We start from the raw sequence: 15,000 nt of genomic DNA, 5'->3' as shown, positions 1-15,000 counted from the left end.
ATCCACTGCAGATCTTAACCGCTCCAACATAATTCGGTTGAAGACTTTATTTGCTATACATAACAAAGTAATACCTCGATAATTATCGCACTCCCTGAGGTTCCCCTTCTTAGGAAGTTTAACTATAAGACCCTCTTTCCACTCAGTGGGTGATTTCTCGTCCTTCCAGATGCTCTTGAATAGTTCATAAAAGACCTCTGTGGTGGTGTTGATGTCTGCTTTGAATACTTCCGCAAGGATGTTGTCGGTACCTCCTGCCTTACCGTCCTTCATCTTCCTAATAGCACTACTAATCTCTCTTCTTGAAGGTATGGCGCAGTTAACTGGGAGTAGATGATCAGCTTCTGGGATATCGGTTCCTCCAACTGGGGGTGGCCTGTTCAGGACCTCTCCAAAATGTTCGACCCATCTATGCAGCTGTTCCTCAGTGGTGGTCAGAATATTTCCTTGTTTGTCCTTGATGGTATGGTTAACATGACCAAATTTCCCAGCTAGCTTTCTGGTGGTATAATACAGGTCTTTCATGTTCCCTTTTGCTGCGGTATCCTCAGCCTCCTTTGCCAAGTTCTCTATATAACATCTCTTGTCCTTTCGAGCACTCTTTCTAGCTTCCTTATGCGCAACATCGTAATCCTTTTGCGCCTGTGCCTTTTCTGCCCGCGTCCGACTGTTGTTAACCCGCTCTTTCTTGCACTTCCTTTCTCTCACTTTCTTTAGGGTATCCATTGAGATCCATTCCTTGTTGCTGGACTGCTGCCTTCCTAAAGTGTCATCACATGTATGAGCGTGTCAATTGTGCCGTCTTCATCTTCTATATCTTCCAGTGCTTGTAACCGGTTCCTAAGGTTGATTTGGAAAGCTTCTACAACAGAAGGATCCCTCAGGTGTGTCACGTTATATTTGGCTCTAGTTTGCTGTTGAGCTTGACACCACTTTAGCTTTAGTTTTAGGGTGGCTACTAGTAGATGATGGTCGCTACCGGCGTCTGCTCCCCGCATAGCCCTGACATCATGTAAAGATCTTCTAAACTGTCGGGCAATGCAAAAATGATCTATCTGGTTCTTGGTGATGTTATCCGGGGAGCGCCACGTGGCTTTGTGGATCCTTTTGTGAGGAAAGATACTCCCACCAATCACCAGGTCATTGTTGGCGCAAAGGTCCGCGAATAGCTCGCCATTTTCGTTCATCTCCCCTAGTCCGTGTTTTCCCATTACAAGCTCATACTCTCTGTAGTCTCCTCCTATCTTGGCGTTGAGATCTCCCATGAGAATGGTAACTTCCTTTCCTCTCTGCCTTGCAATGAGACTCTGCAATGCATTGTAAAACTCCTCCTTGGTTGCTTCTTCGGCTTCAATTGTTGGTGCGTAGCATTGAATAATTCTAACATTAACTTTGCCATGCGATGTCTTGAAAAGGGCAGTAATAAGTCGAGAGTTGATCGGCTCCCAGCTAATAAGCGTCCTGACGGCATGCTTGGAGATCATGAGTGCCACTCCTTCCGTGTGGGGGGCGCTTGGGTCATCATGGCCTGAGTAGAACACCGTTTCTCCTGAGCTGAGTTTGCACTTACCAGATTGTATCCAACGGACTTCGCTGAGACCGAGGATCTCCAGGTTGTAATTCCTCATTTCCTCGGCAATGGACGATGCTTTTCCAGCTTGGTACATGGACCTGACATTCCACGTACCGATTCTGATGGTGTGTCTTGTTGAAAGAAGGCTAATCAGCCGCCGAGGGTCTTTCTGGCTTTGCCTCTGCAGCGTCATTCTCCCGGAAGGGCCTTCTCCTACCAAGACGTCAGTAAATGTGTTTCTATCTGTTGATGTTTCAGTAATCATTGTGTATCCACCTGACAGGTGATTGGCCTACCAAGCTTCACCAGAGCCCTGTTAGCCGGCTTTACCCGTTTCCGCCTCCCACGGCGAGGACGTAGGGTTGGACTTATAGGAGGCCAAAAGAGACTTATACGAGGCTCACAGCTCACAAGTTATTCACAACTGTGTTTAACATTTTCCTTATTCCTGCATGGATTGATAAGTTCTACAGGTTGAAGTCTGTCCAGGATTTCTATGATCACATGGATGTCGTCTACAGATTTGGCGACAGGTGCATTGAGAAAAAAATGAGTGAAATACAAGGGAGGCTTGATAAAGGAGACATTCAGGAGGATGACGCTGCTGAGTTCCTCACCTTTCTAATCAGCAGAGAAGACATCAGTTTCAAAGAAATAACATCAAACCTGATTGAACTTCTTTTCCCTGCAATTGAAACGGTATGTGCCGGTAAGCCTAACCCCAAATTAAATTGATCTAGGATACTGGATTGTGAAGAACGCAGTTGTTAATTATTTCAATAAATCTGACCAGTGTATAAACTGATAAGAAGTTGTTGAACCTCAGTGAAAACTTAAGACTTTAATTAACTTGCAAACTATATTGTGAAATTAAAGTTCCTGGTCAGGAAGGCATGCCACTGTACATCTACAAATTTCTCAATACATGAATGGTGAGCATTCCAAAACTCTGAAAAAGCTGCCTATGGTCGCACCCTGTAATGTTTGCAACCAAAAACAGAGAAATTTTCAAAATTGAAAAACCGCAAGTCTCTAATTTTTAGATCATAAATTTGTTTTGCAGACATCCTTCACTTCTTTGTGGACTCTGTACATGCTTGCAAGAAACCCAGATGTGCAAAAACAACTTCATGATGAAGTGAGCTCAGTTCTCAAACCAGGGGAACGTGCCACGCCTGCAGCATTGCAGAAAATGCCATTCTTGCGCGGATGTATCAAAGAGACCCTAAGGTATCAGTGCTGTCTCAGTTAAGGACCAGTAGATTCTTATCTAACAGAACACATAGTAGCTTGTTCCCTGAAAGAAAGCATGTTGTTGTTTACTTCAACATTGATAGAAAATGAGGTTGGATGTTTTCTTGTGTAAATGGTTACCTCTAACTAACCGAGTGCAAGGGAAGGCCTTACTGTAAGGTTCTAGCCCGCTTTTTTTTCAAGTTTTAATTAATTTCTCATGTGAGTCATCAGTTGAGCAGAGAAAGAAAGAAGTTGCCGAAACTTAGCCAGCGGCCTGTAACAGGGTTTTCCAAGTTATTTATTATATTCCCAGGTCATCAAAGCAAGCAACAAAAGAAAGAAAATTAAATCTAGTGGTCAGTACATAGTTACCGCCCACTAAATTGGCCAATCACAGTGCAATTTCTATCTGAGAGCTGTGTTGAAAAGTCCCAGTAGTTTTTTAAATAAAAACCGGTAAGTATAAATGAGAACATTTATATAGTGCCATACTCCACTAATTGTCCATGGCTCTTTACAATAAAATAACTGTTAATTAGTCTACATTAACTTCATTGTTCAATACTGTACAGGCTAAAAGAACTTACAAATCAAAAGCGTCCTTAAAAATAAACATTAATACATTTACATTTACATTTACACATTCAATAGCACTGACATTTCCTAAGGAGTATTAAATTCAACTAGCGGGTTAATCATGAAACTTCATAACTGATATCTTTCCATTTTAGTACGAGCACTTTGTGATTGAAACATGCACTGCATGCATTGCAAGTATAATTTTTGGACTACCTAAACACCTAAACATTCCCATAATACCACTCTCATTCCTAAATATGAGTCGTGATATTGGAATATCACGACTAATAGTATACATGAAAAATTGCTCGATTCTGATTGACTGAGAGCAGTGCAGTTCTAGTGTAAAGCCCTGGCCAAACGAGAGCGAGAGTTGTTACTGGACGAGAATTGACGAGAGTTGAAACTTTCCCTCTCGTTTGGCCAGGAACTCCCATTCACTCTCAGCTACTCTCATCGACTCTCGAGAGCTCTCATCGAATCTGAACCTGCTCAAGTTTTTCATGAAGGTTGGCGAGAGTTTTGTCTCGTTTGGCCGCGCACGAGAGTTTGAGCGAGAGTTTTGTGGTCAGCAGTTACTGTTTTGTTTCCAGCGGGCTCAGACAAAAAGGAAAAAAAATGATATGATGACCATGATGAAACCTTTATTTAAGGACGTTCGCGCCCATTGCTATTGCGCATTTTTTCGCGCATGTCACGCACACGTCATGCATCGCAAACCACGAAGGTAAACACGATGCTAAAGGTGCAAACATTTTCCACAAGAAAGACGCGTGAAAGCATGTGGCATCATGGGATAGCTGTGGACTCAGGCGTTCTCGCAAATGTCACGCAATGGTGTCACAGTGCGAATAGACAATCGCTTTGAGAACGTCGCAGCGATTTTGCTCTCTTGAATGCTCGCTGACCCCCATTTTTCTTTCCGTAGATCACTTCCTTTCCCGATTTTGTCCATTTTAACAAAAAACAGAAAAAATCTGTGCGTGAGAAGTTAGAAATATATCGCCTTTTATGCTCTCGTGCGACCGAAGTTTTCTTTCTTAGACTACTATGTATCGTTTTTCAAGGTCTATTTCACCTCAGAAAAAGACATCAGCTGCAAAAGTTTGTTTACTTATTATTTAATTTAGTTATGTTGAATTGAGTACGTTTACCTGATCTAAATTTCACAAACGTAGCTTTTTTATTGCTGACAGTTGTAAGCTAACATTGTCTTAACATAACGCAAGCTTCTAAAAGTGCACGTCATGATCTCAAAAACGAGCAGGGTGATCCCCCCATTTTTTTGCATTTTTGGCAAAATTAGATCATTACCTTTCTGCGTGGCAAGTTTAAGAAAAATCTGTACATAGGAACGTTTTGGGCGCGAATGTCCTTAAGTGTTATAAAAGACTTCTAGTACATTACAATACTAATCGGGGACACTAAAACAAAGCTAGTTAAAATAAAATAAGATTATCCTAATAAAGACTTAAGAATTTAAAATTCCTAAAAAAATTAATACGTACAATTTATATCAATTTAATCATGAGGCGTCGGATTCGGGAGCCAAGGACAACGCCAAGGCTATCACAATAAGGAAGCGACAGCCAAAAAACATAAGCATTAGAACTAAACACGCAGAAGCTTGTTTGGGCACAAAATTCATTTAACCGGTCTGGCTAGGTGAATATACCGGCTGGCTAATCGCCATTCGTTTGGCCAACTCTCGATCACTCTCATCGACTCTCAAGAGTTTCAGATCTCGTCAACTCTCATCAACTCTTTCTCTCGTTTGGTCAGGGCTTAACACAGTGCAAAAAGTTTAATACCAGTGCAAATCGAAATTATGGATTATGATTGGCTAATAAACAATAGGGTTTAGAACCAATCAAATCTTCTGTTTTCAAATCAAGCGCGCGCCCTGGATGGCGCAATTTTCCCTGATTGCGTGATACGCGTGACCGTCTCGATTTTTTTCTTGTATATTATTTAACAAATAGATTTCATGTTGCCTTGCGTCTGTTCAGTAATAGATCACAGATGACGTCAAAATGTGGTAACGAGAAAAAAGTGGCACGCAAGGCGATAAAGACTACAAGACTACAAGTTGCACTCGCCCTACGGGCTCGTGCAATTTTGGTCGTCTTTGAAAAAATTTACTCATGCTTATTTATTCCAAATTGCACGAGAAAGATCATGTGATTACCCATACTAAAGCCCCGTTCAAACGGACGCAAGGACGAACCAAGTTGTTGGTTCTGCAGATGTTGGATGGTGTTAAGGCCTGGCCAAACGCTCGCAACATGTCAACACAACGTCGTTTAACATTGTTGCGTGATGTTGCGACATGTGTTGCACGGGGTGGCCAAACGCACGCAACATTTTCATCATTTTCAACGCAACATGTCAATGTTCATGTGCCCCAGGCCCCTGGTGCGCAAGGGGACCTAACGCGCATGCCTTAGGGCAATAATGTTGCGTGAACGTGACCAAACGAGTACAACATCATGCAACATCCAAAATGTTGTACGAAAAATTTGACCGTTTTCAAATTTGATCCACATCTTCCAACATGTTGCAACATATCGCAACAGGGTGGCCAAACGTATGCAACATGTTGTGTTGAAATGTTACGAGCGTTTGGCCAGGCCTTTAGCATTTGTTTGCAAGTAGATGCAACAACTGCCAATAATGTAAGGACGTGCAATGTATTATGGGAAGAATACGACCTATAAAACTTTGTCAACTTACAAAATTTGGCTACCATCTTGTTTTCACTATGTTGATGCGTTGTTATCTTCATGGAGACCATATGTATTTCGGGTGCGTGGCCCCAACAATGTTGGAAGAGCTGTGCCAACGGATTCAACATTATTGTGCTATGCTTCGGCGATCACGGAACAAGAGAAATGTTGGCAACTTTGACCAGTTTCAAAGTTCGTTCAACTCACAACAACACGCAACACCATATAACAGGGTGTACAAACGGACGCAACTTGTAAAAGCCAACAATGTTGCAATGTTGGGAGTTGTTGGCCAACAATGTTGCGTCCGTTTGCACGGAATTAATATAAGGACTACTAGTAGACAAAACGGTGCGATTCGAATTGCTTATGATGCTGCTTTTGTTCTCTATTTTTGAAATTTCGCCGTGATTCCTCTTATAGCAAGACTATCTGACACTATAATCACCAACACAATATATCAGTGGTATTGCTGTATGAAAAGGCAATATAATTTAAAAGCGGTTGACCTGAGGCGATCAGCGCGAGTAGGATGTTGCTGAAATTTTCGATTTCAGTCTTTGGCAGCAAAAACCCTCTCGACCGCTTAGGGAATCAGACTCCTTCCTCATCCTGTAAAATAATGTGTGACAACAAGAAAACATTTAGCATTGCTCTCATTGATAGCCAAGTCGATCGACACATGACTTTAAAATTGCCCAAATTTGGGTCCCTATTTTGTTTGAGTCTGGTGTTTTTGTGACGAATGTTTGGAGGAGAGTTGGACCCGTTTACTGCTTATCGACAAACTTAATATCCTGTTACAATATATATAAAGCTTTTGTGTTGTTCCCTCGTTTTTTTTCTAGGATGTATCCTGTTGCTTGGGAAAATGCCCGTATTCTCCCGGAAGAGATCGTTATCCAGGGCTATCGCATACCTCCCAAGGCAAGTCAATTTGATAAGCCGACAAGGCGAACTTGATTGGTTCTTCCCAGTTAAACGGTCTATGCTTCTTCCCCACTGAGGGTGTTGTAAACTGTTTTTCTTTTATGGTTAACCCTAAGCCTAACAAGACGAAGTGCATCAATAGTACTCTATTCTAGGTGCGACCCAGTCGATCAACGCCTTCGCTGTAGCTTTCGTTGCACCTGCACAGAGCCCCTAGGGTCAAAAAATTACCCAATGGTTATTTGAACGTCAGCACAAAATAATATTTTTCTTTATCATGACATGTATAAAACGTAAAGAAATGTCACGTGGAGTTTTGGTGGATGTTAGCTAATGATATTCGGTGCAAGGACGCCCACACTTGGTTCAGTCTCAAGTGAAGCATCAAAAAGCACATTAGCGTCCGCAGAACCTTCGGGTTTTTTTAATGTTTTGGTCACGTCGTTGACCAAGTGACCAAAAGAAACGGAGGGATCTGGGGACGAGCATGCTCAAAGCAAAGAAGGTGCTTTTGCGTGTTCTATTCTATTTTATTCACGCTAGAACATCATCAAGACATCATCGCGTCCGCGTTTTACATTCAGACTTGTTTTTTCTTGCGTTTGCGTCTTCCCATACTCTACCCTCTCAACCCTTACGAATTGACTTCTCTTTGGCAGACAATGATTCGTATGCCGTTGTACGCAATGGGCCGCAATCCCAAGCTGTTTGATGAACCTCAAAAGTACAAACCCGAGCGATGGCTGAGGGATGATACGCACAAGTCTCCTTATCATTCTTTTTCTTCGCTCCCTTTCGGATTTGGCACCCGAATGTGTATTGGTAAGAAGATGCATTTACATTCAATGAGTAGCAATAATTGATAATACGTGAGTATTGAAATTGGACTTGGCCAAGTTATTCGAATTCAAAGCAGTGTGAGCGCTAATGTATATTTGAAGTGCGGGTTTTATGCAAAAGAACTGAATGATTCTCCCACTTAACTGATTGTCACTTTATAGACACCTGAAAAATTCAGGCGCCTTCAACTGGATTCGAACGCATGACCTCTGCGATGCCCGTGCGATGCTTTACCAACTGAGCTTTGAAGCCACGCAGTTGGGAGCAGCAGCTGTTAAATTATTGGGCTCATGTGTTACGTGAAAGGACTAGTGAAATGAAAAAGAAATGCAACTATTAGTTGCCCTGGTATTCAAACTAGTTTAGCGCTAACCTGACTCCTATAGCTACGAAGTCGTTCCTGGTCAATTAGTTTAATAATACTTTACTTTTTTGTTGAACAGGGCGCCGAGCGGCAGAGTTGGAAATGCGTCTCTTTCTTTCACAGGTAGGATGATTCAGAAGAATTATCTATCTGTCTGTCTGTCTAACAGACCCCCTTTTGTACCATTTTAATCATCTCTTTTTTCACACAGGTGTGTCAGAACTTCTGGGTGGAGTCTTTGAATGAGGTCCAACCAATCATTACCTCACTTGTGGTCCCAGCCAGATAAGGAAGTCGAGTTACGATTTGTGGAACGATAAACGGTCAAATTCTTTTCTTTTTCACTTATTTATTTTTGTTTTTTTTATTTATTTAAACAATATTTGATCGCAGCGTTTTCTCTAAGAGCACAAAAGTTAATTTTCTTGTGGTAAAACTATTAAAATCCTCACTGTGGTGAACATCACCTGAAATCAAGTAGGTTTCATTGATTTTGGCCAAACAGCAAGCAACGGCAACGTTGACGGCAACGAGAACGTCAGAAATGTGCATATTCAGTAGGCAAAAACAATATCTTTGCGCGACCTGCACGTGCGTTTTTCAGTTTTGTCCATTTCTTTGCCGTCTTCTACAAAACGCCGTGAAATAGGTTTCATTAGGAACGTCAGCAATTGTTATTTTCTCCCATAAATGCATGAAGCGCCGTCCCGACCAGTGTCACTCTTGAGGAACTACCACACTACCACAACCGGTATTTTAACCTTTTGAATACAATGTGTACAACATTTTGAAACAATGACGTGAATTTAAATATTGAGATGACGTTCTCGTTGCCGTCGCCGTCGTCGTTGCTTAAGTTCTCTAATTTCAGCCTGACGACGGTTTACCGTTCTCTGTAAACTCGACTCTCGTAAATCTCTCTTAATTGGCTTATGTCAGCACTGGAAAGCAAAGGTCGACTTTTAACCCCGCCTCAGATTGCAAGCAATAGGGAGTTCACAGTCAAGCTATGTCACGCGTGACCAGTAACTACAAGAAATTAACTTTCGAATTCCACTTTGGAGCTTCCGTGATTTGAATGGAATCTGGGAGATTTTTCTGAAAGTTGCTGAGAAAAATGCACAATAACTGAACAAAAATTCATCGAACGCTTGAAATAGTTTTCAATTTCAAATACCGTTTATTCAAACGCGCACCGGTGACTCAGTTGGTTGAGCATCGGGCTGTCATGCGGGAGGTTGCACAGGATCTTAAAATCTCTGAAGCGAAAGTGCTGCCTTTGTAATTTCATCTGCAAATGGTTAGACTTTCAAGTCTTCTCGGATAAGGACTATAATCTATAGTCCCCGTCTCACAAATACCTTCTCTATGTTCAAACTAGACCCTCCGTGAGGGTACACTGGGTTGCCTGTGGTACGTGCAGCGTTCCAGGCAATTTTTTTCAAGTTGGGGTTTGTAGCCGATATAACGCGCGCTCTGATTGGCTAATTGTGACTAGCTCACGGGCCGATTACGGGCTTGCAAAAACAAAGCAAAAGGTAATTAAAAAACCATATAATAATCTACTTACTAACTGAGCTAGCTCGATCCATACTGGGGAATATTGGCCCTGGGTCGTTTTTGTACAGAGCGAGCCAATATTTCCTGGCAGTACGGCCCTCGCGCTCGGTTAGTAAGAAGTTATTAAGGGGTCACCCTGAAGTCATACCAGCAGAGGCCCTTTGGCTCACAGGTCCTCACATGCACGTTCGCACGACGAAACAGATCCTTTTCTGAGGTTAAAAACCTGGCTACCGGCCTAACTCTTTTTCCTACTTTCCCAACCACGAGAAAACCGCGGTAAATCAGCCATCGTCAAAAAATGTTTTTTTTTGCTCAAAAAATATTTAAAGTAAGGGGGAAAAAATACATCATTTTAAAGCTAAGAAAATATGTTTTCCAACAGCATATAACTTATTTACAGACAACTGAAACATTTTATAAAAGCGAAAGTTGAAGGAAAAAATTTAAGAAAAATAACAGTAAAATATGTTTTCCAGGCAAAATTTGGTCATTTTAGCGTTGATTACGAATTTTTGGATGCAAAACTAAAATTTTCTGCAATTTACCTGCTTTCTTGGACATAAATTCGACTGAAAACTGATGAGGCACGAATATTTTTAGATTTTTAGGAATAATAGATGACGTGAATTCAATGCGTAATGTGATAATGCGATGAAAGTGTCAAATTTGTGACGCATTGCTAACGGCAACGGAAGCGATCGCATTACGAATAATTAACCTCTGTTGTCAAAAACCACCCAAATAACCGGTCAGTGTAAAACGCAGACTGCAGACTGCGCGTTAATAAAATAATAACGAAAAAAGAGTTAAAAGAGTGTTAGTAGCCGTTTGTACTTTCACACTGAAACCCCAACATAAATAACCGATTTTTCGACGTAAAATTCATCCCAGAGGATAAAACTATTCACTGGACATGTAATAAAGGTAAATATGTTCAAGCGAAAGCAAAAACAAGCGAATATTTTGACGGAAAACACAATAATGTGAGATCAAAGGAACATGTGGTGAAGACACGCAATTGCGGCTGATCGCTTCGACAATAATCTTACCTTTTCAGCGATTTTAACGTTTGAAATTCCATTCAATCCACCTGGTCTAGTCTTTGAATTCACTATTATCGCTGCCCTGCGAATCTTCAGTGTTCTACATGACAGCACACTTGGGCAACAGATTGTTGTTGATGCTGTCGCCTGTCTTGTTCAGTATTCAATTGATTTGCCATTATTGAGCTTCATGAGGGTATATTTTGTTCAAAGATCTACTAAAACGCCATTCGCGCTACATGACTTTCGACGCCATTGCCGGTTAAGTTAATCGTTATAATGTGTCCACCAGAGAAATCTACGCATTTCCCACTACCCTCTCGATCCTAAGAAAATACGCGCAGCAGGGATCTATGCACAAAGACACCACTTAGCAGGGGAGTGACAGGCAAGACTTTTACCGACATGGAAAAAAATAAAAAATAATAAAAATAATAAAATAAATAAAATAAATAAAACGGAGAAATCTACCTGTTTTCCGACTGGGAATGCCATAGGGCAACCCAGTAATAAATATACATTCTGCCTCGTGAGCTTGTTATTCTCGTTAACCAGCAACGGAAAGTCATTTCAACGCGAATGGCGTTTTAGTGCATCTTATATATGTTGTTTGTTTCAATAAAATGTTTCGCTGGAAAAGGATTCTGTGATATTTTCTGCCTTTGTGAATTATAATATCATGTTGTGTATTGAATTTTCGAGCTTAAGGTTGAAGGTGATACGGGAGGATATTTTTAGTATAACTCTGTAAGCAGGAAAGGTTTCATGAAAATAAACAGGTCTGTTGGAAGCGTGCTTGAGTTTCAACAAAATGAGCCCCAAAATCAGCAAAAAATTGTGACGCCGGTGAATAATAAAGTAGCTGCTATTTCCAAAATGATGGAATTACCTGGTGATAAATAACCTCGTCTTGGAGAGTTTGCGGAAACAATGGTGGGCGATTGTGATCTTTGTTTTGAATTCGCTCATTTATTGTCAAACTTTATAACACTTGACAGAAAAAGAAACTTACAAAAACCCTGTATCTTGCCATCATTTGACACAGATGCTTCACTGTTTGGCAAGTAAACATGCCGCGGTAACTTCCTAGTAATTACGGCGCCCGCTGATGAATTCCGGCGATGTCACTTTCAATTTTGCGATTTATTTGTGCAGCCAAAACGTACAATAACAAAATTGAACGTAGCAAAAATCTCCCAAAATGTTTGTCGCTGATCTTTCTGAAAACTGTGTTTAACTTTAGTAAACTTTAGAATTACAATGCTGTCAGATGCTCAGAGGGCACGCTTAAACTTGTGGTGAAAAGAAGTTTATCAACATGTCAGCCCAGAAGCCAATGTTTCTCACTTCCCATTTATTTTCTTCAATCTTTCTGGGTTCAGTACTTTGCTAGTAACCACATGTCTTCTCAGGCTATTTACCCAAGGCTTCTACCATGGCACTACAATGATAGACAATACCAAAACAATATCGTGCACTGTTAGAGCTACATATTACGCAAGGACAGATTTTTTTCGTAGTACGAACGTGTGAGCCAAAGGGCCTCTGCTGGTATGACTTCTGGGTGACCCCTTAAGTGGTCTTAATGACCCCCCAACTTGAAAAAATTGTCTGGAACGGTGCACGTACCACAGGCAACCCAGTGTACCCTCAGGGAGGGTCTAGTTGCTGTTTATTGTGAAATTAACATCTCGTCATGGTCTCGAAATATTACAAAATTAGGTACAAATCTGGAGGAAATAACACAGTAAATCCCTTTTAGTTGTGTTTACGTGTGTCTAGGCTGTTTTCTTATTAGTTACGTCTTGCATAAACGAATTATGGCTTCTGGAAATATACCTCCTAAAAGGAGAGAAGTCGTTGTCAGAGGAGATGGAAATTCTTTTTACAGAGCTATTGCTCTTTGGAGGGACGAAATGAGTGATGAGAAACATGAGGAAACTTTGTTTGATTGAGAAAATTCCAACGGTTTTCGAGCCACTACAATTTTCTACATACTCAGCTCTGTATTAAGAGTCCAATCACTTTAATGTAGCACAATAATTCTGCTCAAGCAAACCATTTCAATCTTTTTCTGCCTCGAGGCAGCTGTTTTAATGCTCCTTTTCCATAGAATCTCTGTTTCAATGGACTTAGATAACAATGGGAATTCATATCTGATATGCCCCAGCTGTTACATGTAAAGAAACCTTTTTTTCTGTCAAACCACCATCTACATGTAAAGTCACTGGATCTAAGCAAACTTGTCAAGCTCCACTATGACTTCGTCCAATACAAAAGAGTCATCTTTATATACTAGTTCTCTGTAGATCTGATCTTTGGAGCAGGTCTTTGAGGTTTTAGTACTCCCACAATCGTACTCTCTTATGTACAAAGTTGGTGTAGTACATTCAGAGGTTCTGTAACCTTGTACAAAATTATTTCAACAGACCTTTGTACTCATAGAAACCTTGAATCGGTCACTATTAACAGCTCTAGCCCATGACAAACATCATTGTTATTCCTGGGTGAGTAAAATCTAAATATTCCAACGTGAGGAAGAATCTTTTGCTTCTCTGGGTACCTTCGATTGTTGTCACAACCCCGCACAGCACAATGATCGCCACTGGGCATATTTCCAATATTATTTGAATTGCTAAGTTTAGAAAGAGGCCAAAAGCCAGCCCATACACACGTAAATGCAACTGAAAAGGCTTTACTGAGTCATTTCCTCCAGATTTATTCCTCATTTTGTAATGCTCTGAGACCATTTCACAACAAATTTTATGCAAGCAAGGAAGTTAATTAGCAAATTTTGTCTCATATTTCATGGTTATTTAAACAAAAACTAAAAACTTTCATTTGCTACGTGTTAACATTGCCCAAATCGATTTCTAATAAAACTGTGTCGAAAAAAGCATTGATCTCTCTCCACAATCATTTTTTGGACGTGAAATAACTTTCTCACAACAAATTGTAATGTGTGCCCCCTGGTGATCCCAGAACCCATTGCATATAAGGCATGAGGCAACGACTTGTGACGTCATATAGTGGACATGAGATGATGTAAAATCACAAAAAATGGAATATCTATGAAGACGTTTTCTGTATAGAAATGAAACTTTTTGCAGTTGTTATACTCATTACAAAGTTCCATGATATGGCACAGTGTGATGTATCCATAGCAATGCAATGGGCTCCAGGCCACCTCCATCCAAAGGGTAAAATCAGAGTTTTCCTCCCCAATAAGGGTTATTTGCTCTTGATGTTCATTCAGTGCGTGTGACCGAATATGGACATTACACAGCACAAGTACAAGGAAGTCTGTTAGACTCTGAAGGAACAAAGAAGGCATTTTCGATATCGGAAAGGTAGAGGTCTGGTAACGAGTATGTTGCTATGGTGACATCATAATCACTATTGCAATCTGTAGTTTTGGTAGCACATCAACCCTGCAAAATTTCAACCCTGCAGACTTAGTATTTGCAAAGATATTTCATATTTTGTGATCCTACATAATTTTCGTATCCACTATGTGACGTCACATGTCACCTAATTTGCATAAATCAAAATCTTGAATAGCTCGGCTACCAAGAGTCCCGGGGGGGGGGGGTACTCCCCTATATAAGGTATATAGGTATGTGCCGCCCCAAAGGGTATGGATTTTGAGCAGGTTTGAAAACGGGTATGAATTTTAGAGGTCAGGTCTGAAAACGGGTGTGGAAAATGGCATGTTTAGGTCTGAAATAGGGTCGGGATTTGAAGACCCGGGCGGCACACCCCCACCAAGAATTCCGAATAAAGTAAATGCTGTTCTTCACCATTTTGAAAGCTCTTTCGAACAAGCTAATAAAAAATTTGTGTCATATGCACTTTAATAAGCGTTATGCTAAAAAGGATTACAATTTTTTTACAAGGCAACTATGAAAATTAATGCCTTACATGAGGAGCTAGCAAGAGTATTACCGGTATTTTAATCAGGTTATTTTAGGTACCGGTGCAAAGTCCACTAAATTCAATTTATGTTATTACAGAATTGTCATAAGAGAGAGAACACAATTTTGGTTAACTGCGAACTTAAATGTAAAACAGAATTTACTTACCAGAAGCAAACAGCCACAAAAACTCAATAAAGACAACAAAAACGTAGGTCTCATGTCTGTCAGC

At 40.7% G+C, this 15,000-nt stretch overlaps 1 protein-coding gene, 1 long non-coding RNA gene and 1 pseudogene across 2 annotated transcripts in view; 1 reads left to right on the top strand and 2 right to left on the bottom strand.

Moving 5' to 3' along the window:
* Window positions 1–8,514, top strand: part of LOC138021180 (cytochrome P450 10-like) — a 13,848-nt pseudogene extending 5,334 nt beyond the window's left edge.
* On the bottom strand, window positions 762–1,838 carry LOC138022236 (craniofacial development protein 2-like). The gene has a single exon (XM_068869293.1). The coding sequence runs from the start codon at window positions 1,836–1,838 to the stop codon at window positions 762–764; it is 1,077 nt and encodes a 358-aa protein (XP_068725394.1).
* A 3,106-nt stretch (window positions 8,515–11,620) lies between the features above and the next one.
* LOC138022238 (uncharacterized) overlaps window positions 11,621–15,000 on the bottom strand; it is a 4,904-nt gene continuing 1,524 nt past the window's right edge. Inside the window, exons 2-3 of the long non-coding RNA XR_011126544.1 lie at window positions 14,937–15,000; window positions 11,621–12,295 (exon numbers count right to left, since the gene is read on the bottom strand). The exon at window positions 14,937–15,000 is cut by the window's right edge and continues 59 nt beyond it. This is a non-coding gene — a long non-coding RNA (uncharacterized lncRNA). The remainder of the gene's footprint in view (window positions 12,296–14,936) is intronic.

Source organism: Montipora capricornis, chromosome 10 (assembly GCF_036669925.1).
Source record: "Montipora capricornis isolate CH-2021 chromosome 10, ASM3666992v2, whole genome shotgun sequence".
In the NCBI taxonomy this organism is placed as follows: Eukaryota; Metazoa; Cnidaria; class Anthozoa; order Scleractinia; family Acroporidae; genus Montipora; species Montipora capricornis.
Note: the sequence above shows the minus strand (reverse complement) of the source record. Positions and strands in the feature narration are given on the sequence as shown.

Excerpts from the sequence above, each read along its gene's own strand:
- LOC138022236 (XM_068869293.1), bottom strand. The coding sequence starts at position 1,838 with ATGATTACTGAAACATCAACAGATAGAAACACATTTACTGACGTCTTG.